The 27419-nt window shown below is 38.3% G+C and overlaps 1 protein-coding gene across 1 annotated transcript; it reads right to left on the bottom strand.

Moving 5' to 3' along the window:
- Nucleotides 1-617: 617 nt before the first annotated feature.
- LOC306697258 (protein mono-ADP-ribosyltransferase PARP14-like) lies at nt 618-25826 on the bottom strand. Its single transcript, XM_079161066.1, has 23 exons — nt 25597-25826; nt 23677-23759; nt 20886-20913; nt 20212-20286; nt 19353-19526; nt 18121-18246; nt 17937-18038; nt 14574-16761; nt 14067-14261; nt 13117-13192; nt 11137-11373; nt 10130-10351; nt 9857-9977; nt 9098-9247; nt 8846-8908; nt 7621-7806; nt 6600-6803; nt 6035-6153; nt 5703-5938; nt 5334-5608; nt 3318-3457; nt 2055-2229; nt 618-1192 (listed from the first exon to the last, which is right to left on the bottom strand). The coding sequence occupies exons 1-23, from the start codon at nt 25781-25783 to the stop codon at nt 909-911; spliced, it is 5646 nt and encodes a 1881-aa protein (XP_079017192.1). The 5' UTR covers nt 25784-25826; the 3' UTR covers nt 618-908.
- Between the last annotated feature and the right edge of the window lie 1593 nt (nt 25827-27419).

The raw sequence follows: 27419 nt of genomic DNA, 5'->3' as shown, positions 1-27419 counted from the left end.
ATGAAGGTTTAGAGAAATCGCTGTTGTTGATATTTCTCTCTTTACGAAGACGCTGAAGGTTAATGCTGAGTTAATGCGTCCACTCAAAGTTAGTCACACGAGTTAGTTCATAAAAATATAGTTTATATTTAGAAATCTAACATCTGTGTGTCACACATGGATTAAACGTGTTCCTATGTAAATAAATACATTACTGCTATAATAATATAAATAAATACATTACTACTATAATAAATAAATACATTACTATAATATAAATAAATACGTTATTACTATAATATAAATAAATGACTACTATAATAATAAATACATTACTATAATAATATAAATAAATACATTACTACGATAATGTAAATACATTACTACTATAATATAAATACATTACTACTATAATATAAATACATTACTACTATAATAATAAATACATTACTATAATATAAATAAATACATTACTACGATAATATAAATACATTACTACTATAATATAAATACATTACTACTATAATATAAATACATTACTACTATAATATAAATACATTACTATAATAATATAAATTACTACTATAATATAAATAAATAAATTACTACTATAATAAATAAATCCGCTGACAAAATAATTTTCTCAAATAGTCGGTGTTCCTTTATTAAACATTTCAGATCACATTCCAAAACAAAAAATAGATTTTTTTTTTTTTTATAATATAGTAATGTTAATATTTAATCATGCTTTTGTTCTTTTTTTTTTTTTTTTTAAGCTAACTTTATTCTTTAACTCAGTTCCCGTGCTTTCTTACTATTTATTTAGTGAGTGTTTGTTATATATAAACAGTTTGTGTAGACTGTAGACTTGTTTAAGCTAGAACACACATCATAAAGGATATATTTCATCAGAAGCTGATTATGTGAGCTCAGGTGAAGGTGATCAGGTATTCGGGGTACGCCTGGATGTCGTTGAAGACTACGAACATGGTTGGATTGCTGCTGCTGTCGGAAACACTGTCGTACAGGTCTGCAGCGCTCGCGGTGTTCTTGGAGGGCGGCGTGATCAGACCAGATTTTCCTTTGGTGAAGTCTCCCACCAGGACCCTGGACAGGTACATGCGCTTGTCGCCGTTGGTGTCGAGTTGTGCGTAACGCTGTGCCGAGTACATCGGGTCCACCGCGAAGTACGAGCCGTTACCAAACATCGCTCCTGTGGAGCAGAACAGAGGAACTAGTGTATTAATACAACGCTCCACCTTCTGTCTTCTGTTCACTACACTGTTTAAATCTCACAGCTGAACAAGACAGAAGACTGAGGATGATTTAAAGTATATGAATACAAATACGTGAATATGTATGTACTGTATATACTGTGTGTGTGTATGTATATATATTAGTGCTGGGCAAGTTAACGCGTTAATTAATTAACGCTGACAATTATTTTATCGCGCGTTAACGCAGTTTTTAAAATTTATTATTAAGCAACATTTTTAACACAAGAACAGCAGCGAGCGGTGAACAGCTGTTTGTGTGTCGTCTCTTCCGTCTCTTCCTGTTTCCTTCACCTACATTCCCCTGGGTCCTAAGTGTTTTGGTCAGACACAATGCAACGCTGATTACCGTAATATGTGTGGTATTTGTTATAAATGTACGTTGGTACATAGAGGGTGATAAGAAGCTGTACATGGAGGGACTTAGGACCCAGGGGAATGTAGGGGAAGGAAACAGGAAGAGACGGAAGAGACGCCACACAAACAGCTGTTCACCGCTCGCTGCTGTTCTTGTGTTAAAAATGTCGCTTAATAATAATTAAAATAAACTGCGTTAATGCGCGATAAAATAAATAATTAATTAATGCGTTAACTTGCCCAGCACTAATATATATATATATATATATAAAAGTTACTAGTATTTACAGACAACAGAAAGTATTTGATATCCATTACAGGAACAGCAGAGCAGTTTGTTGTGTTACTAAATATATTGTTGTTTACTTTCCTCACTATGCAGCTCTGGTATTTAGCATGTAACCGTTAACGTATTTAATCGTATTTGAAGTATTCTCTGTGTACCGTGTGCTCCTGCGTAGCTGCGGTTGAAGCCATGTTTGTTGATGAGGTCAATGGACGTGGCCGCGGTGCCGTGGAACAGCATCCTCTCGTTGTTTGTGTGTTTGTTCTTCACCTCCATCTGAGTCTTCATCAGCTGGTAGCTCTGCCACAGCGTCGGGTTCTGGACTCGTTCAACCTGCCGACACAAGTCACGACACGTTCTTCATTCTCACTGTGCTGCTCGTGTTAAGATACGATTATCCTTTATTCATCACACAGCAGCGTTATTATATATATATATATATATATCATATCTTGCACATCCTTGCTGTTTCCATATTTAAATACACTTGTTTTAAATTATTAGTTTGTTTGTCTACCATATTTTATTGTACATTTTAATATGTTTCTATTTTTTAATTATATCTTGATTATTGCACTGTGTTCATTGTTATGCACGATTCACCAACTCACATTCCTTGTATGTGTAACGTACTTGGGAATAAACGGTTCTGATTCTGACTGTTTAAATACTTGGTCATCAATATTACGTAGTCATATCTTATGTATATTCATTTTGTGTTCTCTGTAATACTGTGAAATTATAATATTCTACAGGTGGAGGCTTCAGATAAACCCAGTTGGTTTTCTGCCTCTTCCTGCACTGTGATATAATTTATCTCTGTTATGTGTATGTATTTTTTAAATTGTGCAAACTTAAAAAAATTAAAACCCCAAAAAGGGGGAAAGTGCATCAAGAGGAATCAGTAAAAATACAAAGTATAAATAAGAAATCTAACAGTAAAGATACAGTTAATAAATCGAAACATTTAAAAAACTAAAATAGAACATTCTTAAAGTGAATGGTTGAGTTCACATATGAAATATTAACATGAATGAAAGAATAATTTGGTTTGTGCGTATAGTTATATATCCAGTACTGATTTGATTGTTTCTGAGAGTCTATACATTTAAACTATGTGTGTTGTATGTTAAAAACTACTATAATTCTGAGTTAAAATCACTTCAAGTCCCATTGAAACGGGAGTTAGAGCGTCTTTAGCTTCTCCAACTGTTTGACGACGGGGCACTATAAGCCCCACCCACTTTTTAGAGGTCCAATCAAATGTGAAGGATTTTATTTAAATTCCTGTACACGGCTCAAATATTCAGTTTCACGGGCATAATACATCACAGAGGATGAAGACGCTGGGACTTAAATGAAAGATACAGACTTAATTAAGTGATCAAAATATATTTCTGATGATCAGATATTGAACGTACGCTGATGATGCTGGCAGTCAGTCCAGTCTTTGTTAGTTCTGTCATCACTTCTTTGTATTCTTTGGATTTTGGAGGCAGAGGAAACAGCTGGAGGAGGTCTCCTTTCATGTCGTCCCAATGTGACGGCAGGGCGGCGTCATCTGCAAAGACAGTAATAACAGTAGGTACGTACAATAGTATGTATGTATAACAGTATGTATGTATAACAGTATGTATGTATAACAGTAGGTATGTATAACAGTAGGTATGTATAACAGTATGTATGTACAATAGTAGGTTCGTACAATAGTATGTATGTACAATAGTAGGTACGTACAATAGTATGTATGTATAACAGTATGTATGTATAACAGTATGTATGTATAACAGTAGGTATGTATAACAGTATGTATGTACAATAGTAGGTTCGTACAATAGTATGTATGTACAATAGTAGGTACGTACAATAGTATGTATGTATAACAGTAGGTATGTATAACAGTATGTATGTACAATAGTAGGTTCGTACAATAGTATGTATGTACAATAGTAGGTACGTACAATAGTATGTATGTATAACAGTATGTACTGTATGTATAACAGTATGTACATATAACAGTATGTACTGTATGTATAACAGTATGTATGTACAATAGTAGGTTCGTACAATAGTATGTATGTACAATAGTAGGTACGTACAATAGTATGTATGTATAACAGTATGTATGTATAACAGTAGGTATGTACAATAATATGTATGTATAACAGTATGTATGTATAACAGTAGGTATGTACAATAGTAGGTTCGTACAATAGTATGTATGTACAATAGTAGGTACGTACAATAGTATGTATGTATAACAGTATGTATGTATAACAGTAGGTATGTACAATAATATGTATGTATAACAGTATGTATGTATAACAGTAGGTATGTACAATAGTAGGTACGTACAATAGTATGTATGTATAACAGTATGTATGTATAACAGTGGGTATGTACAATAATATGTATGTATAACAGTATATATGTATAACAGTGGGTATGTACAATAATATGTATGTATAATAGTATGTATAACAGTATGTATGTATAACAGTATGTATGTACAATAGTAGGTTCGTACAATAGTATGTATGTATAACAATATGTATGCATAATAGTATGTATGTATAACAGTATGTATGTATAACAGTATGTACTGTATGTATAACAGTAGGTATGTAAGTTAAGATTTGTTATTGTCATATACATATACACATACACAAAATTTGACCTCTGCATTTAACCCATCCCTAGTTTATAGGGAGCAGTGGGCTGCAGTTAGTGGTTCAGTGTCTTGCTCAGTCCCATGTGTTGGGACGTTACCGGACAACCCTCTTAACCCAGTGTGCCACGGCCGCCCTTATATAGTAGGTATGTACAATATTAGGTACGTACAATAGTACGCTACGTATATATAATAGTATGTATACTAGTAGGTATTTAATAGTACGCTATGTATATATAATAGTACATACAATAGTAGGTACGTACAATAGTAGTGAGTGATAAATATTAAGTGTATAAGAAGAGGTCAAAATAGAGAAGCAATAAGAGTAAGATCAAAAGTAGTTAAATTAATTCAGCTAAAATGGAAAAAGTAAATTACAACATAAGAATAAAAACAAGAGTAAAAATATGAAATGTATGAAGTCATATCATTGTTTTAGGGCTTTAACTTTGTGTGTGAACTTCAAAGTAATTTAAAGTGGATCTCTAAGTTTTTGACTTTATTTATTTATTTTCTAATCAGCTGTGAAATTTGACTTGAACCTGAAAACGAAGGTCAAACCTGTTTGTACTAATGTGATAGAACCATGGTGCTACCTGTTATAATGACGTTAAAAAACACAAAAGTTTGACGATAATTTGAATGTTTACTTTGAAACTCAACCAATCAGATTCCATGTAGGTCCAATGTAGTTTTCATCGTGCTCGTTTAACACGTTCATGTAGAAACATGGTCGTATCTCCTGTAGCGCTCCTTTACTCACCTTTCCCCTCTTTTCTCAGAAGCTCCACCTCTTTACGCCCGTTCACCGCCGCTGCCTTTCTATACATGACTTGAGCGATGTACTTTTCGTTGTTGATCATGATCTTCACGCTCGGCTGTTTCTTCTCCAGAGCCTCCTCCAGTTCCAGGTTGGTGTAAATGTCGAAGGGCGTCATCGCCCCGCTTTGGCCTTGGTACTGCCACTCCACCAGCCCGCTCAGCAGCAGGGCTTTGGTCTTCAAGTTGTCCGACCTCTCCACTTTGTGGATGATTTCCCTGATGGTCAGAAAATCCCCCCCCACACATATTTAAAGGAATTTGCTAACATTTGGTATTTTTTTTGTCCTCCTGCATGAATTGATTTGCCGACCTGACTGCAGACTCGGCGGTGTAGACGTCTCTGGTCAGACCCTCCAGGAGGATGTTGGGCTCCTGGTCCTCCAGCCCTTGGTTCAGACGGATGCTGACCGTCAGTTTCCTCTGCAGGGCCCTCAGCTGGTCCATGTCGTTCTGCGACAGCTTCCTGATGTACTTGTCTGTGATGGTTCTCTCCGCCTGCTCGGCTACAATCAGATCCTGGATCCTTTTCTTAGCCTGACTCACGGCCTGCGGGTAACGAGTGTGGGGAGTTTAGTTTACGAGCATTTTTCATATTGTGACCTCTCTCACATGAATGACAACAGTGAATAGCTGGAGGTTTACCATGTCGTTGTCGGCACAAAGCTGAAACACCGTGGGTTCAAACTCCTCTCTCTCCAGAACCAGGCCTTCGGTAGCGGGTCGCTCGTCCCCGAGTCCCCGGAAGAACGACGTGACAGAGTCTGAAACGATGTAAAACAAGACGGTGTGTTGGTTTTCAACTGGAGTTTCTGCTTTACTGAGACACTTTAAAAGGAGGATGAGCTTCTGTATTGTTGTTATAGTCAACAAGTTCTACAGTTACTCCGTCCTGCAGACAACAAATGTGGGTTAATCCGCCGCTGAAAACAGTCCCCAAAAAATGCACCATTTCCTCCTGTTTGTTTGATAAAAACTACAGCAACCAGCTGTTTTAGGAAATGACTTGTGTTTTTAAAGATTTACGTCTTCAGTAGGAACCAATACGTTTGGAGCGGAGAACACAAGACAGGAAGTCAGACACTGTTGACAGACGGACCAACACATTGCTGCTTTGAGTCTGAACATGAGATTTGTTGATACGGTGATGAGAACAAAAATAAACAGAATGAAATAATCCCAACGAGAGTCTTTGGACTTCACTGATTACCTTTGATCTTGGCGAAGGTGCTCTTCTCCTCCACCTCCTCCCCCTCTCTCTTCATCATGCTCTTGTGAAACTCCCTCATCATGGCCGTCTGGAAGATCAGGATCTTCACGCTGCGAACAAACTTCGGCTGCTTCTTCCTCACAAAGTCCACCACGGCTCCCACCATGCTGTCCGCCACCGCCGACGGGTTGACCCCTCCCTGACCTGACGGGACGGACGAGGACCGGTGATGATGGTGATGATGGACAAGAGGATCGGAATGGTGTGTGACACTCGATGGTTTAGTCGGACCACGTCATAGTACAATGAGTCAAAACATCTCATAAAGAAGTCAGAGCAGAGTACATATACATATATATATACATATATAGTATAGAATTGAAAGGATTTCATGAAAAAAAGGTCATAGTACGTAAAGAAATGTCAAAAATAAAAAGGCATAGAATCCTATGTCATCAAATGATATCAAAAACACGTCATAGTACAATGAGTCATAAAACAGTCAACGTAGTTGCTCAGTCTGGTTGCTCTGCTGTTGTTGTGTTGCCTCTCTCTAGGGATGCAGACCTGCCTGGAGACTAACCTGGTGTGCCCCATGCTGCAGAGCTCTAGCAGCAACAGTCCTTTGTGAATATTTTGTTGTTAATAAATCACTTCACTAATCAATATTCCTGTGTGACTCCTGGTTTTGTAAAGTCGTAGTATAGTGTGTCATAAACAGGCTTAGAGATATAAGTGTTGGATCATTCTGTTAACTCCAAAAGTCACATTTAGTCAAAATGTCTCAGTTGTGTCCATTGAAGCTGGTGTTCACTTGTCAGTTCTAATACAGCCAGATGATGAATAACCCAAACAGGACTGCACAGTGAACCAGTGAAATGATAGAAATGACAACAGATTAAGAAGAAGAAGAAAGAGGAAATGTTTGAGAGAAACCAGACTTTAAGTCTTTAAGTTCATCAGATTCATATAATAACTGATAAATAAGCATTAGTATAAATGTGTTGTTGTTTGCTCTGACCTGTTCCCAGAGCAGGGAAGGAGACCGAGCGGAGCTTGTTCTCCTCACAGCTCTTCAGCACCGAGTAGACCAGGTCCCTGATGTTCGCAGGATCGTTCTGGCCCACGACGTGGATGATGTGTCTGCTGGGCAGCAGGCCGGCCGACGTCATGATGAAGGAACCGGGCTGGTAACCCGGAGAACTCACTGCAGAGAGAAGATACAGGACGGTGCACCAACTAGTTAGAAAGTCAAAATGCATCGGCTAAAAGACAGGAATTTGATTAACTGTTGAACTAAATATGATAAGTGTTCACTAAAAGTAGCAGGTTACGGTTTTCCAAATCCACGATTCCATTTGACTTTTGATTTGAAGGTCACGGCTCATATCCTGAACTTTTCTTTAAAGAGATAAAGCTACACGGTACCAGGTGTGACCACACTGTGTCCATAAGGTCAACTTTAAATACTTTATTTAATGTGTCATAACAATTATTTATTTCACCAGTCAAGTGGGGACAAACTGTTAAACAACAATAAGAAGATCCACTAGATGGCAGGAGTGGACTTTACAACGACAGCTTGAGTTCCTTTGAGGTTTCTGAGGTGCACCTGAATGCACCATTAAGCTCCACATGCTTTACCGTATAAAGAGATGTAGACATGTTATTGAGTTTAAGAGGAGATACACGACCGCGGCTGAAATAAAACAGTTTACTGAGCGCCGTCATTAATGGATCAACAGTAGAAATATTAGATTAAAGTAATTAATGGATAAATGGTTTGTATAATTGTTAAAAGTAATGTAGAAAATGTTAAAATGTTAGTTAAGAGTAAAATAGCACAAATACAAACTTGACCAAACCAACATAAACATTTGCAATTGCGTTATATGAGTAAAACATTTTACTGATTGTTACTTAACTAAAATGAATTCAATCAATAAACACATTTGAAACAATATTTGAACTCTTCTGACAGGTGTTCAGGTGTTCATCAGACTAAAAAGGTAGATTTTTATTAACATTTGCCTTCATTTTCATTCCTCCTCTCATGTGTTGTGGCTCTACAAAAGAAAGCATTTGCATTGCTTTGCATTGAGACAAATAATCCTGTTTTTCTATCAGCAGAAGAGCAGCTTTACTGGGACGTTCCCAGCTGTGACCGGGCTGAACTGAGGGAATGTGAAGAGAAAAAAAGACAGAGAGTGTTGTGGATAAATGAAGATTAAATTCCAGCTACATACCGATCTGTGAGCACTCCATCTGAACCGTTAATCCAGCGGAGTCTAAGATCGCCTTCGACACTCCTGAGAAGTTATACAAGAAGAAGAACAACAAGTCCAATAAACGATGCTGCTGGAAGTCAGAAGGGAATTTAAAATGAAATGTTTTCTTCATTGAATTCTACAAGGTTTGTTCAGTAAACTTTTATTGTGATATTGACTCTAAACCAAACAGAGGAAGATGAAGAGGAGGAAAGAAAGAGGGATGGTCACCTGATTTAAGGGTGAAGTCCTGATTGGAGGAGTTGATGATGGCGTCACAGGCCTCCTTGGTGATGTCTCCAGTCGACACCTCGAGATTTAGCCGACCCATCTGCATCTGGTGCACACCGAGGGTGGGAGACGACACCTGGCCGAAGGAGGCTGACACAAAGATCACAGATTAAACTCACCATTCTGTCTCTAACATCACAGATTAAACTCACCATTCTGTCTCTAAAGTCACAGATTAAACTCACCGTTCTGTCTCTAAAGTCACAGATTAAACTCACCATTCTGTCTATAACATCACAGATTAAACTCACCATTCTGTCTCTAAAGTCACAGATTAAACTCACCGTTCTGTCTCTAAAGTCACAGATTAAACTCACCATTCTGTCTCTAAAGTCACAGATTAAACTCACCGTTCTGTCTCTAAAGTCACAGATTAAACTCACCATTCTGTCTCTAAAGTCACAGACTAAACTCACCATTCTGTCTATAACATCACAGATTAAACTCACCATTCTGTCTCTAAAGTCACAGATTAAACTCACCATTCTGTCTCTAAAATCACAGATTAAACTCACCATTCTGTCTATAACATCACAGATTAAACTCACCATTCTGTTTCTAAAGTCACAGATTAAACTCAACTTTCTGTCTCTAAATGATTGGATTTTTGTGTGTTCTCTCATCAGTTTTGTTGTTCGTTGTTCATGAAGGAGCACACAGAGATAACGGTTTAAATAAAAGGTGCTGGAGGCTCCTTACCTGGGGACTGCTGTGATTGGCTGAGTGATGTTAAAATTGGCCGTGAAGCCTCGTTAAACTCTCGAGCTTCACGTTGGATGTTCCTCTGACCAGTCTGACCTTTGAAGTCCCTGGTGAAACACTGAAAAACATACAGTTAATACAGTTAAATGTTGCTGCTCACAACTAGCTCTTCTCTCTTCGGCTATTAAAGTCTTTTATTGTCTTTCTTTGTCTTTTCTCATTGAAAGCTTTTAGTTTTCACGGTCAGATCACGAATGAAATGAAACTCACATCCACAGTTTGGCTGTCACTCGGGTGAACGACGACGGCCACCTCTATCAGATGGCGAGGAGTTGTTCTGCGGCTGAACGAGTGGATCTCCCGCAGCAGGACTCTGGACACCACGTCTCTGGGGAAGCACAGGTTTCCCGTGCCGATGGCCGGGAAGGACAGCGACGTCATCCGTAGATTCTCAGCCTCCTTCAGACAATATCTGATGATGGACACCAACTCCTGAGACAAGGAGACGAGGAGTGGAATAAACTCATATTAGCTTATTAGGTTCAATGAATCGACCTTTGACTGGAAGGTTGTTGGTTCAAATTGCCCCTGAACTACAGATCACATGTTGTGGAGCAGCAGTGAGATGCACATTTACTAAAGTACTGTCCATAAATGCACATTTGGGGAATTTGGACTTGAAGTGTAACTTCACCCCCAGTTCTGAGCCTAAAGCGTGATTTATGCTTTAGGGTCCGCGAGTCTCCGCCAACGTTTTCTATCGACTCACAAAGATGGACGGAGAAAAAGTAGAACTTTGAGGAGCTTTGAGAATGTCGGTTCTGTTCGGTTTCCTTGCAGAAAGTATAACCGAGGCTTTAGGACACCCTAAGCATCATTTTGAAAAATGCAAAAATAAAGTAGGTAAGGGCTCTGATGAAGCCAAATCCACTTCATGACGTAGACCAGTCCCAAACGGTCGACTCTATCCAAACATCAAACCAAACATCAGCTCGACGCTGTAAAAAACGCTCACGGAATCGCTTCTTCTGCCGAGCCATGAAGTTTAACCTGAAGGTCTGAGGGATTGTGGGAAATGGTGTTCGTTAAAGACTGCTAAAAACTGAAATATTGAATAAACAGGGATATTTAGATAAAAATGTCCGTCTTAATCCAAAGATGTGGAGCGAAACACACAACAGAGTTTGTTGTAAGGCTGATTTTGATGTTAAACATGTCAGTGTGTTTTTGAATGAGGTTTCCTCCTCTGTAGTCCGTATCCAATGCTCAACACATACCTCCTCTGCCTGGCCGTCTCCGTTGTCCCAACGCGGGCAGACGGCGTGAAAGACTTTCCGAGACTTGAGGTTGAAGCCGGCGGTGACGACGACGTCGCCGTACGGCAGCGCGGACGCCCCGGCTTCAGAACAAACAGCTGACTGCAGGCGGGACCCGGCCTCCTGCAGGAGGGCTTTGGACACAGCTCCCTGGTTCAGGTTCATGTCCTCCGACATGGTGTTGACGATGACGTCAGTCTGTGGACCCGAAATCACAGCATCATAGTGACGTTTAGGACGACAACTGAAAGGACCAGATGGTTAATACAATAATATTTAATTCAAGTAAAAATACAATAATATTTAATTCAAGTAAAATACAATAATATTTAATTTAAGTAAAAATACAATAATATTTAATTTAAGTAAAAATACAATAATATTTAATTCAAGTAAAAATACAATAATATTTAATTTAAGTAAAAATACAATAATATTTAATTTAAGTAAAAATACAATAATATTTAATTCAAGTAAAATACAATAATATTTAATTTAAGTAAAAATACAATAATATTGAATTCAAGTAAAAATACAATAATATTTAATTTAAGTAAAATTACAATAATATTTAATTCAAGTAAAATACAATAATATTTAATTTAAGTAAAAATACAATAATATTTAATTCAAGTAGAAATACAATAATATTTAATTTAAGTAAAAATACAATAATATTTAATTTAAGTAAAAATACAATAATATTTAATTCAAGTAAAATACAATAATATTTAATTTAAGTAAAAATACAATAATATTGAATTCAAGTAAAAATACAATAATATTTCATTTAAGTAAAATACAATAATATTTAATTCAAGTAAAAATACAATAATATTTAATTTAAGTAAAATATAATAATATTTAATTTAAGTAAAAATACAATAATATTTAATTCAAGTAAAAATACAATAATATTTAATTTAAGTAAAAATACAATAATATTTAATTTAAGTAAAAATACAATAATATTTAATTCAAGTAAAATACAATAATATTTAATTTAAGTAAAAATACAATAATATTGAATTCAAGTGAAAATACAATAATATTTAATTTAAGTAAAAATACAATAATATTTAATTCAAGTAAAATACAATAATATTTAATTTAAGTAAAATACAATAATATTTAATTCAAGTAAAATACAATAATATTTAATTCAAGTAAAAATACAATAATATTTAATTTAAGTAAAATACAATCATATTTCATTTAAGTAAAATACAATAATATTTAATTCAAGTAAAAATACAATAATATTTAATTTAAGTAAAATACAATAATATTTAATTCAAGTAAAAATACAATAATATTTAATTTAAGTAAAATACAATAATATTTAATTTAAGTAAAATACAATAATATTTAATTTAAGTAAAATACAATAATATTTAATTCAAGTAAAAATACAATAATATTTAATTTAAGTAAAATACAATAATATTTAATTTAAGTAAAATACAATAATATTTCTTCAAGTTGATCAGAGGAGTATTTTTGCAGTTGAATAAAGAGAAAGGAGGACTGTGAGCACAGAAGATGTATATATATATAAATAAATTAGATCATTTTATTCACTGACTATGTCTAATAAGGTAGACTTGGTACTTGGACACAAACTCACACTTAGATGAAGAGTTAAGCGAATATTTTCTGTCTCTGAGCATCTTTTCTCTCAATACCCTTATGAATACATAATCTATAAACTTGTTCTGCTTTTTAATAATAAAAAAAACACAAACACCGTGCGTGCCGCTGTCTCAGTCTTCAGTCCAAAACTCAAAATATATTGAAAAATTATAGATGCAATAATGTCTACATTTTAAATATGTTCTAATCAATATGATGATCAATGGTTTAATCCATATTTGTTGTTGTTTAGCCTTTCAAAAACAGGTGAGGATCATATTACTCTTTTAAAAGCATCTCAGTACTCACAGTCTGGTCCTGAATGTTGCCCCTCTGGAGGATTATCTTCAGACCCTCAGCGGTGGTCTGCTCCACCCTCCCCGACCTACAGCCAATCAAAGAGCAGGTGTGATGTCATCACACAGAGAATCAAGTCAAACTTTATTTGTATAGCACAATCAAAAACAACTACAGTGGACCAAAGTGCTAAACAGACACAAAATACAAATGAATACAAAGCACACAGCAATAAAAATAGAAGAAAACTAAATGTATCTCAGCAGCAACTCAAAGCTTTCTGTAGTCTGAGCAGGTTTTATATAAAAATGTAAGCTGTATCAGAGTTTAGGGGCATGTGTTAAAGCTGCATTCTCTCTAGTGTCCACCAGGGGGCGACTCCTCTGGTTGTATAGAAGTCTATGAGAAAATGACTCTACTTCTCTCTTGATTTATTACCTCAGTAAACATTGTAAACATGAGTTTATGGTCTCAATCTCTAGTTTCAAGTCTTCTTCAATACAGCATGATGTTCATTTAGTAAATGATGGTCCATTTAGAGTCAAACAGACCATAAAGCAGGGGATGCTTTAGGGGCGGGGCTACACAGTGATTGACAGGTCTCTACCAGAGACGTATACGGCGTCTCTACGTCACTCCTCCTCAGTCCAGATATGATCACTTCCTGTTTAATGGTTGCAAAAAAACTAGATAGCGACGAGCCAAAAAAACAAGATGGCGATGGCCAAAAACCTTAAGGCTTCAAAACATCAGTCCACAAACCAACGGGGGACGTCACGACGACTAAGTCCACTTCTTATAAACAGTTTAAGTTTCGGACCCAATGGTGGACCTGGTATTCTAAATATCTCAAGACTCCAATAATCTGGTCCTGAAACCTTTACTGCAGAACAAAATCAAAACTAAGAAGACGAAACAGACAATAAAAAAAATAAAGATGAGAAGCAGACGAAGAACCTCACCCTCCGTGCCCTCCAGGGCTGGCGTGGTGTCTGAGGTTCTGACCTCCCCTGTTACCTTGCAGACCTCCCTGGAATCCAGCTCCTCCTTCTCCTCCTCCTCCTCCTCCTCGTCGTCCTCCTCCTCCTCGTCCTCCTCTTTCACCAAACGGACGGCCCGTGGGCAACTGGCTCTGACCTCGAACCTGCTGATATCCACTGCGAAGAGAGCAATAAAGATCAGACACACAAAGATCCACCTTCCAAGTGATCTACATGTTTTTAGTTGATGTAGAAACAGAAATGTAAAAAAATAAGACATTGTGGGTTTAGCAGCATATCAGCGTTGGAGACACAAAGATGAAACTGAAATCTTTTTGTCAAATGAGCTGCTGTAACAATTGAATTTCCCCGGCGTGGCATCAACGAAGTTCTTATCTTATCTATTATTTACAACAAAGACATTTCCTAAAATGTCTAAGCTGCAGTATGTTCTAATAAACAGTAAAAGTTCATGTTTCTTGTATTTACCCAGAAGCCCCAGCGCCTCTTCCTGCTGCCGGCTGTGGCACCGTCATCGTAGGTCCGAGGTCCATGAACACTCTGTTGACGGCCGTGGCCAGGACTCTCACCGTGTTGTCGTTGTTGTCCACCAGGTGAATCTCCGTCAACGATCCTAGAGCTCCCGGAGCGTCGCAGTACTCCCTCACCGCCTGGGCGATGGTGTCGGCACAGAGGTCGACGGGGAAACCGAACACCCCCGAGCTGATCGCCGGCAGCGCGACGGTGGAGCAGTTCACGCCCTGCGCTTGCGTCAGACTGTTTTTAACTGCCAGCTTGAGACACGACACCGCCCACTTCTTTTCAAAGCTGTTGAACCGCGGACCGACCGCGTGTACGACGTACTTGCAAGACAGCTTACATGCACCCGTTACGATGGCGTCGCCCGGTCGTAGCTTTCCACTTGTGGCAATGTGGTCGTCGCTGATTTTCTGCAGCTCCGGTCCCGCGGCATTGAGCAGCGCTAAAGCCAGGCCGCCGATGTGCTGCAGATCCTCGTTAGCCGCGTTGACCACCGCGTCCACGCCGAAGCTGCAGATGTTGGCCTTGCTGACCGAGACCAGAACTCCACTCGAGGTCTTCACTTTGCAATAACAAAGGCCATCTTTAACTTCCTCAAAGTTCTCGTCCTCCTCCTCCTCCTCTTGATTCTCCGGACAAAGCAACACCACACAGCTGAATTCTGACATTATCGTAGACAGGAACAGGCTTCCTTCAGACTGGAAGTACTTCTTCGCTCCAGGCTTATCCACGATGAGGTTGTCAGTGGAGAGGGCGCCGGTCAGCTCCTGGAAGCAGCTTTTGGCTTTCTGGACGTGAAGACGAGCCCCAGCAAGGGTGATCTTTGGCCTCTTTGGATCAAACAGGACTTCTACGTCATTATCTTTGGCAATACCGGACCAATCTTGTGATTTCTTTTTCTCAATGAACTGAACAACGGCGCAGGACTTGACACGAATGGTTTCTTGAACTCGTGAGTAGTTCGTAATGAATTCCCTCACACTGCTGCTGACCTCTTTCACCTGATTCAGGAAGCCGGCCACCGTTATTTTGTCTCTCTTCTCCGGGTGCATCTGAATGGCCACGGTTTTCTTCGTTGAAGAGTTGTAGGTGTCCAACAGCTCTTGGTTCAGCTTCACCCAAAGGTGAAGTTTCAGAACTTCCAGGTCTTCCACATCCAGAATCTGGTGGGCCAGATCGGTCTTCATCTTACTCTCTGCGGCAGCGAGGACGCTCTCAGAACTCCCCGACAGATGTAACCCTTTGCTCTCAATGGTGTAGATGGCACCGATGCCTCTGGATGTGAACAGGTGCTGCGACATGTCCATGGGATCCACCGTCTTTAGAAAGTCTAGAAGAGCTGGGGGGATATTCAGGTGCTTTTTACTCATACCCACGTTCTTCTCCAAGATCCACGCTTTAGTCTGGTAAACCTCTGCGGGGAATCCTGTTAACGTCAACTTCTGGTTGCCTTCATCGAAGGAGAGTTTCATGTCGGGGGAAATGTCCCGGGCAGCTTTCTGGAAGCCCTCGTGGTTCAGGATGTAGAACATCGCGGGAGACATAACCATCACGTCAGAGACGCCTTCTGCCTGACGTTTTATCTGATCCATGGCTTTAAGAACGAGGTTCTCCACAGGAGCTCTGATTCGTTTTATATCGTCAGCTCGGCCAGCGACGGTCAAAATCCCCTTGGATGCGTCCAGCACCAGGATGGCGTCTTCCCTGACGGCCGAACGGACATCTTTCTCCGCGGCTTTCCACGCAGGTGCGTTCGCTGTACATTCGAAGGCACTGTACTCGGACATTTGTTGACGGAAGGCCTCTCTGGCGGTGCTCATCCACTTGTCTACGTGTTGGGCGGTCAGACCTTTCTGTCTCAGAAACCCCGGGAGAGGGCTGAGTTTCACCTCAGGGTTTTCCAAGTCCACACCGCAGAAGTACGGACGCATCTGATCGTTGATGCTCTTCAACAGTTTCTTCATCAGGAGGAATTTCCAGACGACGTGGTGAACGCTCTCGGTGAAGGGATCGGGCATCTTCCATGTTGGGCGTTCTTTGCCATACAGCGCTGTGCCCAGGGACTCGTAGTACGGATACACCTTGACAGGGATGGACCGCATCACATAGTCTTGTTTTGTGCAAATGTTTTTCACGACTGCAGCAATACAGGGGATACAAAAAGGAAAGCTCAGGTGAGTGGTTGTTCTATTTGTAGCTAGAAGGCATTTAAATAATTTGTTTTACAGACTGCATGGACAAAAGTATGTGGACAACCTTGTTCTTACATTTGGTTTTGGTCTCAAATCTGATTTTCTTTGACATTTTAGAGTCAAAGATTTTTACAGAGTGAATTTTAGATATCTCTATCAGAAAATCAAAAAATACTCCCAACAGACAAAATCCATTTTCTCCACATTTTTAGTACTAAAATGTACTATAAATGAGTCTGTGAATGATGTGTGAACAAACCCCTCTGTGTGAACCTTCAGCACACAGAGAGGAATGAAAGTGTAAAGTTTGGTGTGTGTAAGAGCTGCTGAAGTGGAGATTTCTGGATCAGAGTCAGAACAAACTCATTTAGAGAAAACGTCCTTTAAAGAGACGTTTAGTTCAAGTACAGACATTTAGAGACTCTACAGGTGAAGAGGGTCAACACATGAACTCATAGATATCACCATGAAACTTCACCACTTCATCACTCACATTAAGACGATGAGTTATTGTGTTAGAATTTTTCTGAAATGTTATGTTTAAATAAGCAAACGATAACTTAACAATATGTAATGGTAACTTCTGGTGAATTTAGGTGAAAATCTACAAATAGACAAAGTAGTAAAATAAATGTTTTCTCTGCACTAGTCTGAAAGAAGACGTGTTATAGAAGAAAAATAGAACAAAATCTCAACATAGTGCATGAAACACATTGTTTTTGTGTCTGTAGTGTCTAATTTATGTTAAAATGCTTTGACAGCAGGAGATCTCAAGAAATCTACATTTAAGTAAATATTCAGCATTTTTCAACCCGTCAACCGTTGTTTCATTCCTACACGTGTTGTTCCAAATACTCCTTTTCTTGACAGGGCTTGCATGAAGGTGATAAAGTTCAACCATGAATATTTGATGTTTTGATGATGATTGTTGTATTTTGTTTGTACGTTTCGGACAATGCTAGAATGAACAACGGTTGATTGGGAGCAATGGGAGTCTGTTCTAGCAGATTAATGCCTATGGATGTGGACTCATCGGGGCATGAACATATTTTTAAAGTTAGAACACATTTTAAGTAGTTATAGAAGGTAAAACGTGAGTATTAAAACTAAATGAAAAGACCTTTGGCGTTTTTGAAAGATGCGACGGCAGCCTGTTCATTCGGGATCATGACGATGTTTTCCGGCAGAGCCCAGTCCTTCTCAAAATACAGCTCCAACATGTCTGAAGTCAGAAATACAGAATACGTGACCACAATAGCTTCAGCGCCGCAGAAGAGAAAGCAGTGATCTGACAGTTTGTGTACCTTTGACCACGTTCGGAGGAAGACTCTCCACTCGGACGCTCTCTGCTGCCTCCAGTGGACGAGCCGTCAGTCCACGTTTCTGCAGCTTCTGGCTGGACTCACTCACGCTGAGGAACTTCTCCACATCTGTAAAAATATACTCCAGATTACTCCTTTAACACTGGAACAGGCTCATCAGGTGACAATCACACCTGGTGGTTAGGAATACAAGAGGTCTAGAACTACAACAAGACTGGTTCAGGGTCTGAATCAAATGTGAATATTATCTATATACTTTGGTTTTATTTGACAGATTAAAGAAGTCTTGTTTTGTTGTCTGATGCCTTCAAGGTCAAATCAGACACATTTCATAATTTTATGGAATGAAATAAATTCAAAGCACTTGAGATTTGTGACTGAGCTCTAAGATAACTGTATAAATTACAGACACTTGAAATAAACTTTAATAACTTGAGGGAATAAATCAAAGTATATTTTATTTAAACGAGAGATTTTGACTCATGTTGCTTTTATTTCACAATAAGAGCACATTGTTTTTCATGATAAAAACATCCAAGTAGAGAGAGTATCGTTAGGATTTTATTGATACTGATGCTGAAAACTATCGATATTCGTTTTAAATATAATATTTCTGATACCACAGGAAACCAAAAAAAACATTGGAAGCATGAAATCTTTAATTTCTCTTAAAAGATAAATATAATCAGGTCAAGGTAAACTGTTGCACTTTGAGAGCAACTTGAAGAGGAACTTTGAGCTCTAGTAAACAACATAATCATAAACTCAGTGCTTGTATAGATATGAACGGTGATGACTCAGCAAAACAGTCACACCCACAGAGCACTGTGAACGAGACGAGCTGTAAAGAGCCACGTTTTTGTCCGTCGCCATGTTGTTTTTTTCTCAACCAATGAACAGGAAGTGACCATATCTGGACTGAGGAGGAGTGACGTAGACGTATACGTCTCTGGTAGAGACCTGTCAATCACTGTGTAGCCCCGCCCCTAAAGCATCCCCTGCTTTATGGTCTGTTTGATTCTAAATGGACCATCATTTACAAAATGAACATCATGCTGTATTGAAGAAGACTTGAAACTAGAGATTGAGACCATAAACTCATGTTTACAATGTTTACTGAGGTAATAAATCAAGAGAGAAGTAGAGTCATTTTCTCATAGACTTCTATGTGGAGTGGATCTGGGTATTTATTGCGGCCTCGTGTCGATTCCTACCTGCCGGTTGGTTGAAGGTGATGACGGCTCTGTTGGACTCCCAGATGATCTCCAGACTGAAGCAGTTGTCGTCCAAACCCGAGACGTTCTCCACCAGCATGGACAGCAGATCTCTGGGCATGTCGTCCGTCACGTTGTCCAACACCACGGCGACGCTCTGAACGCACTCCGACTCTGAGAGGAGACGGATAAAAAGACTCACTGTCTTCATCTCAGGAATTTAACTGGGTTTGTTTTGAATGTTGAAAACGGGAAAAATTGGACGAAAGATTGTGACAAAAAAACAACACTAACAGTACATTTTACAAGTTATTTTTTAATGTTTTACTTTAAAGATTTCTGAACATAACTGTGTAACTTGACACTAACTTTAGGAAACGTTCAGGGACAGTTGTTAAGAGTCTATTTTATTTTAAAAAGCATTATTGTTAATATACGATACTGTTGAAAAATTAGTAATCAGCTGTTTTATTGAAAAGCATTAAATGTGTAGAGTTTAAAATCAGGTAGAATTGAATCGTTAATTAAATGTACTAAAGGAACATTTACCTGATGAGTAGTTGTGCTAAATTAAAAATAATAACTTTTCATTCAAAGATGCAGAAAAGTTCTTTAAAAAAACACTTAACGGTTATGACAAACAATAGTTTAAAGGTTTGATATTAAATTGAATTACTTCAAGAATGTTTTTGGGGATATTGATCAACGGAGCTGATGAAGACCATGAGATGTGGCTGAAAGCTCAGTAGAACTTATGAGCATGTAAAATAAAGCGTTGACAAAAACAGAATAATAAAAATAACAACTGCAGCACAAACTCTGTAGATATTTTGTCATTATTGAAACAGTTTGTTTTTACCCTCTTTCTTCTCTGCTGAAGCTCCGCCTCCAAGTTCAACGTCTGACTTCTGAGTCTTTGAGTCAGTCGGCAACTCTGAGAATCAAGACGATCAGGTTTGTTCAGTTTAAAATGAATCATCTGCACACTCGAAGTCAATGAAACAAAGAAAGTCCAGAGTGTTTCAGCAAGAGGAAATAAAACTTATTATGAATGTCAACTATTACATTTCATTCTTTTAGAATTTACTGCACATATCAGCTAAAACTCAAAGCTACTACGAGGAACGTTCATTCTGTGTTGATTCTGGCGCCCCCTGTGGACTGCAGTGGTAGTGTCTCTGAGCACCAGTGAATGTCCTTATAAATATAGTGTTGATGAACTCATCATTGAGCCTCACTGTTGTTCATTCTGACTCAAATCCCACAAACAAATACCCACAACAGCAACAATGTGGATTCATCCGCCGCTGAAAATAGTCCCCAACAAAATCACTCTATGCTCCCGTTTGTCTAGTAGAACCTACAGTGAGCAGATCTCTGATGAAGCTATAGATTAGCGTTTTTAAAGATGTAATCCTCAGTAGGAACCAATGAGCCACAGACAGGAAGTAAGACCGTATTAAGAGACGGACCAACATGAGATTGTTGACAATAGCTGATCATTAAAATCAATTTGACGTTAATAAGTTTTACCTGAGACGTCGTCACTGTTCGTTGGGCTCTGAGGAGTAAAAACAGAAACTCTTTAAATCTCACAGAATGTTAACGGCTCAAGATTTTAGCTTCAACTCCTTTCAAAGTGCATTTAAATAAACTTTATTGTTAAAAACTCCAGCAACACTTTTCATATAAAGAACATTTCAGCTTTTGTGGCTTCATCATCACATCAGATGGTGATGAAACAAACGAACATGAACATTAAAGTAGTGTTAAAGTTCAACTTCCTGCTGCGTCACACAGACAGGAAGTCATTTACATGTAGACCACAGAAGAAGAAAGCTGTAATGTTATAAAGGTCATGTAGGACGTGTTTGTGTTTAATGACTGTAGGGAGGTTGTTTGGGAATATTAGATTAGATTTTATTTAAAAGCTTTATTGTTAATATACAATACTGTTGAAAAGTTACTAATCAGCTGTTTTATTGATTAATAACAACTCTTCTAACTGATAAAAACAGAATAATTCTGTTTTATTCACATGAGAAACAGAATCCTGATGAACTTGATGTAGAGTGAGTTTGATTATTGATCAGTTAATATTGATTGAAGAGGTTTAACCTGTGATGAGTTCAGCTGATGTTCCAACAGTAACTCTAGACTAACCTTCGGTTTCTATTGGGATAAAATTAACTCCAGCTTTTTCTAGGCTGCTTTTATTGTGAAACTCTGAAACAGGAAGCTGTTCCTGTTTGAATCTAAGCTTCCTGCTGATTTCTTCTCTTCTTCTCTTGTGTCTCAGAGGGTCTTTGTCTCTTTGAACAGAGTTTAGTTCTCCGTCTACTAAACTAAAGAACGTCTGTTAGTGAGACGCTTTCTACAAAATAAAAGACATAAAGACGCTTTCTACAAAATAAAAGACGTAAAGACGCTTTCTACAAAATAAAAGACGTAAAGACGCTTTCTACAAAATAAAAGACGTAAAGACGCTTTCTACAAAATAAAAGACATAAAGACGCTTTCTACAAAATAAAAGACAGACGCTTTCTACAAAATAAAAGACATAAAGACGCTTTCGACAAAATAAAAGACATAAAGACGCTTTCGACAAAATAAAAGACATGTAGAGTCGTCGCTGAATCGTTTCACAGCCAACAACAGTCTCGTACTTTTATTATTATTTAATCATCAGCTACTTATTGATAAAGCTCTTGGTCTGTAAAGTGTAAAATATGAGAGTTGCTCAAAGCTGCGGATACAGTGAGTAAGTGGACCTTGATTTTTAGAGTAAAATACTTCTGAAAGGTCAACAATAGACTCTATTCAATCAAAACAAATCAACAATTAAACAACAGATGCTTTTGTCTCCAGGGACACAATTAAAAAAGAAAAGAAAGTTCTTCCAACTTAATTAAAGTTGGATGAATGAATTCAAGTCTGAAATGTGATGATGTCAATGGTTAATGTAGTCTTTAAAATAAAAAAGAACTACAAATCCCACAGGAATGAGTAAGAGGTCACATTGTTTACAGTCAGTAGGGGTCAGTAGGGGTGCAACGGATCACAAACCTCACGGTTCGGTTCGGATCACGGTTCTTGAGTCTCGGTTCGGATCATTTTTTGGATCAACAAAGAAAAGGGGAGGAGTCAAATATAACTTTGCTTTCCATTTATTAATTAAAGAACTTCAAGAACACTTAAAGCAAAGAACTTTGGGCTGTAGTCTTACATAACAACAAAAATATTGAAGATGTCCAATTTGAAACAAAATGAAATAAATAAATAAAAATAAAACAGAATACTAATTTCTGTTAAGTTTAAGTGCAACATGAGGTCTGTTGATGCCCTCGTCCTTTGATCAATATTGAAAGAAAGAAACAGCCAGTGAGCTAGCTTACACTGTTCACACTGAACTGAACTGCTCGGCAACAACTTGGGTCAATGTTTACTTCCTGTCAGGTCATGTCACTCAAATACACAATAATGTTTATATTACTGTGACATTATTTTCAAGAAGATGAGAATCTCTCCATTGTCTGGGGAGAGGGTCGACCTTTCTGTGGTGATATTACTGTTGGGCCTGTCTAGCTTCACTCTGCTGCTTCTGTCAGCACCTGCACCAGGTGTGTGTGTGTGTGTGTGACTCTCACAGAGTGGGCGTGTCTACAGCACCTGCACCAGGTGTGTGTGTGTGTGTGTGACTCTCACAGAGTGGGCGTGTCTACAGCACCTGCACCAGGTGTGTGTGTGTGACTCTCACAGAGGGGGCGTGTCTACAGCACCGGACTATGACTCTACCACTCCGCCGTGATGAAGTGAACGTCACAGTCAGCCGTTGTCGTGTGTCTTTCTCTTCAAACAACGCCTACATACCGTAACACTTTTGTCCACCACCCTCATCCGTCATTATAAGTTACAGGGAAGACTAAATGCTCCCAAATGTGCGACTTAAATGACGCCGGGAGCTTCTGAAGCTCCTCCGCTCGCCGTGACTCACCGTTAAATGCTTCACGCTCCGTTCACGTGAACACACTACTGCTTTATATCTGTTCACTGACACTCTGCATTGATATTCGGGGACTTGTTACTTGAAAAGGAACAGCAGCAGTACAACTTTATAAAACACTGATTAAACTGTAAAAAACAATAAACTCAATTAATCCGCGGTTCACAAGTGTGCCGAACCGTGAGGTGTGATCCGAAGATAAAGAAGAACTACAAATACCACAGGAATGAGTAAGAGGTCACATTGTTTACAGTCATTATACTCAGATACATACATACTTATATGTATATATTTGTATTCTTTAACATCTTCTGTACTTACTGAAGCAGAACTCAGACGTAACTTGACGGTTTGATTGTCCAGAATGATTTCATGGTTTTCTCTGGCGAGGACTCTCTTTCTCACTGGAATCACATCAAACACGTCATCAGTTTAACAGCAAGTAACACTTCTACAAAGACAGCAGCTGGTTAGCAGAGCTTAGCATAAAGACTGGAAACAGGGGGAAACAGCTAGCCCGGCTCTCTGTGTCTGTCAGGTACTCTGTTCACTACCTGTTCAGGTACTCTGTTTACTACCTGTTCAGGTACTCTGTTTACTACCTGCTCTGGTACTCTGTTTACCTGTTCAGGTACTCTGTTTACTACCTGCTCAGGTACTCTGTTTACTACCTGTTCAGGTACTCTGTTCTCTACCTGTTCAGGTACTCTGTTTACTACCTGCTCTGGTACTCTGTTTACCTGTTCAGGTACTCTGTTTACTACCTGTTCAGGTACTCTGTTTACTACCTGTTCAGGTACTCTGTTTACTACCTGCTCTGGTACTCTGTTTACCTGTTCAGGTACTCTGTTTACTACCTGCTCTGGTACTCTGTTTACCTGTTCAGGTACTCTGTTTACTACCTGTTCAGGTACTCTGTTTACTACCTGTTCAGGTACTCTGTTTACTACCTGCTCTGGTACTCTGTTTACCTGTTCAGGTACTCTGTTTACTACCTGCTCTGGTACTCTGTTTACCTGTTCAGGTACTCTGTTTACTACCTGCTCTGGTACTCTGTTTACCTGCTCAGGTACTCTGTTTACTACCTGCTCAGGTACTCTGTTTACTACCTGTTCAGGTACTCTGTTCTCTACCTGTTCAGGTACTCTGTTTACTACCTGTTCAGGTACTCTGTTTACTACCTGCTCTGGTACTCTGTTTACCTGTTCAGGTACTCTGTTTACTACCTGCTCAGGTACTCTGTTTACTACCTGTTCAGGTACTCTGTTCTCTACCTGTTCAGGTACTCTGTTTACTACCTGCTCAGGTACTCTGTTTACTACCTGCTCAGGTACTCTGTTTACTACCTGTTCAGGTACTCTGTTCTCTACCTGTTCAGGTACTCTGTTCTCTACCTGTTCAGGTACTCTGTTTACTACCTGTTCAGGTACTCTGTTCTCTACCTGTTCAGGTACTCTGTGTACTACCTGTTCAGGTACTCTGTTCTCTACCTGTTCAGGTACTCTGTTCTCTACCTGTTCAGGTACTCTGTTCTCTACCTGTTCAGGTACTCTGTACTCTACCTGCTCAGGTACTCTGTTCTCTACCTGTTCAGGTACTCTGTTTACTACCTGCTCGGGTACTCTGTTTACTACCTGCTCAGGTACTCTGTTTACTACCTGTTCAGGTACTCTGTTTACTACCTGCTCGGGTACTCTGTTCACTACCTGTTCAGGTACTCTGTTTACTACCTCTTCAGGTACTCTGTTCTCTACCTGCTCAGGTACTCTGTTCACTACCTGTTCAGGTACTCTGGACTCTACCTGTTCAGGTACTCTGTATACTACCTACTTCACCTTTAGAAGTCTTCTGTTGTGACTCATCATCTGTTAAATAACAAGCAGGCCTGATAGCTGGACAGGTGAAGTGCATGCTGGGAAGTCATCTGACAATCTGAGCTGGGATCAGTTTTAAAGTGTTTATTACTTCCTTAAACTTTGAGGAACAAAAACAAGTAAATTAAAGGTTTTTGGTTGATAATTCAATGTTATTTAATTGTTATGTTATTTCCTCAAACTGTTTTTACTGTTTTTACTGTTTGAGGAAGTGTGTGTCTCGCGGTAAAACGCACGAGCCTGTTTGTTATTTTTGACACGTAGAACGTGTTTTAAACTCACTTTGTTCTGAGCTTGAATACATTAAAATAAAATAAAGTAAATAAAATAAATGTCCCGACAGTAACTTGTATTCATGCAGACTCACCCTCCTCGGATCGGAAGAACACGGCTGCTCTCGGAGCTCCGTCCTCGGCCTCCACGCGGCAGTCTCCCCCGCTGGACTTCTTCTTGCTCTGGAAGTAAAGCTGCAGTTTGTTCTTCATGGTTTTGGTCTGAGTCGGGATCCAGTCCCCCTCCACGGTCACCGGGAACGGACGCTCGGTCTCATCCATTCTTAGTCTGTCCGGTAACACAACAACACACCGACACCGACCGACCGACACAAACAAAGCGGCGGAGACGCGTCACAGCTTCAGATGCTTTCACTTTCGTTTCTTCACTAAATGAGGATAAATGGAAACCGAGTTCAGCAGCTGACTCACTGGAGCACGAGGGTTTATTATATTTATAATAAATATAATTTATATGTATTATGTATAAAATATATATAATACATATAATTTATATGTATTATATATTTATATATATAAAATATATTATATTTTATATTTATCAATATATAATTCATATCATATATGAATATTATATGATTTTATATATTATTATATTAAATATATGATATTAAATATATTAATGATAAAATAGGAATTATATATATTTATTATGTTATTTATTTATAAATAAATGTATAATATGTATAAATATATAATACATATTTTTTATATTTATTCTATATTTTTATAGATAAAAATATATTTTATATGTATTAATATTTAATAATATATTAATTATATTATATTAAATATATTAATTATATTTATAATAAATATAATAAAACAGGAATTATATATTATTATATGTACTTATTTATAAATAAATGTATAATATGTATGAATATTTATTAAATCTATTTTTTTTTTATATTTATAAATATTATAAATACATGAAGAACTTTGAAAAGGTATTCATTGTTCATTCATCAAATAACAATTAAACATTGTTTTGTTCACATTCAATTTATTTTTCAGACTAGAGTGTGCTGCTGCCCTAAATGTACTTTTACTCATCGGTAGGAGTACTTGTATATTTTATTATGAGTAAACTGGAGTAATAATATAGTGTTGAAATACTCCAGTTAAAGATTTTATTACAAGGAACTTATATTTTGTGTTGATTCTGTCGCCCCCCTGTGGACTAAAGTGGTAGTGTCTCTTTAGAAAACCTCTCATGTTACTGCAGCAGGTCTGACAGTCTGCTCCTCTCAGTCCTGGTCCTCGTTCTCCCGTGCCTCCCTTCCCTCCAGCGGGTCCAGCAATACGTCCTGGGTCTCCAGCAGAGAGGAGAAGCTCTGCTCCTGGAGGAGGAGGAGGAGGAGGAGGAGGAGGAGGAGGAGGAGCTGCTGCACCTTGAGCTTTATATTGCTCATACAGTATATCTGCAGCAAAGGATTGTGGGTAATATAACATCCTGGTGTTTTTAAATAAATGTTTTTCTGGCACAATAAATAATATATAATAATCAATAACGTGTTGCTGATTATACTTGTAACATTCAGAACGCAGTACTTTTACTTGTAGTATTATTTTGTAGTATTTTCACAGTGTGGTATTAGTACTTTAACCGCAGTAAAGAATCTGAACACAAATACATCTCAAATCTCCAGACGTGTTTCAGCCCATTTTATTTTGTTCAATCAATAAAACAGAAACACGACGACGACGAAGGAAAACTTTGACTTTATTCAGTTAAATCCTTTAAACCTTCTGTTTCACAAAGAACAGAAACGTCTCAAACGTCAGACGTCATCGGTTGGTTTGTCTTCACCTGCAGAGGAAACAGAGTCAAACGAGATCAAACTCAAAGAGAGATTATAATAAACACCAAAGAGCAGTTCAACACATCAGAACA

This window comes from Pholis gunnellus (assembly GCF_910591455.1).
Source record: "Pholis gunnellus genome assembly, chromosome: 6".
Taxonomy (NCBI): Eukaryota; Metazoa; Chordata; class Actinopteri; order Perciformes; family Pholidae; genus Pholis; species Pholis gunnellus.
Note: the sequence above shows the minus strand (reverse complement) of the source record. Positions and strands in the feature narration are given on the sequence as shown.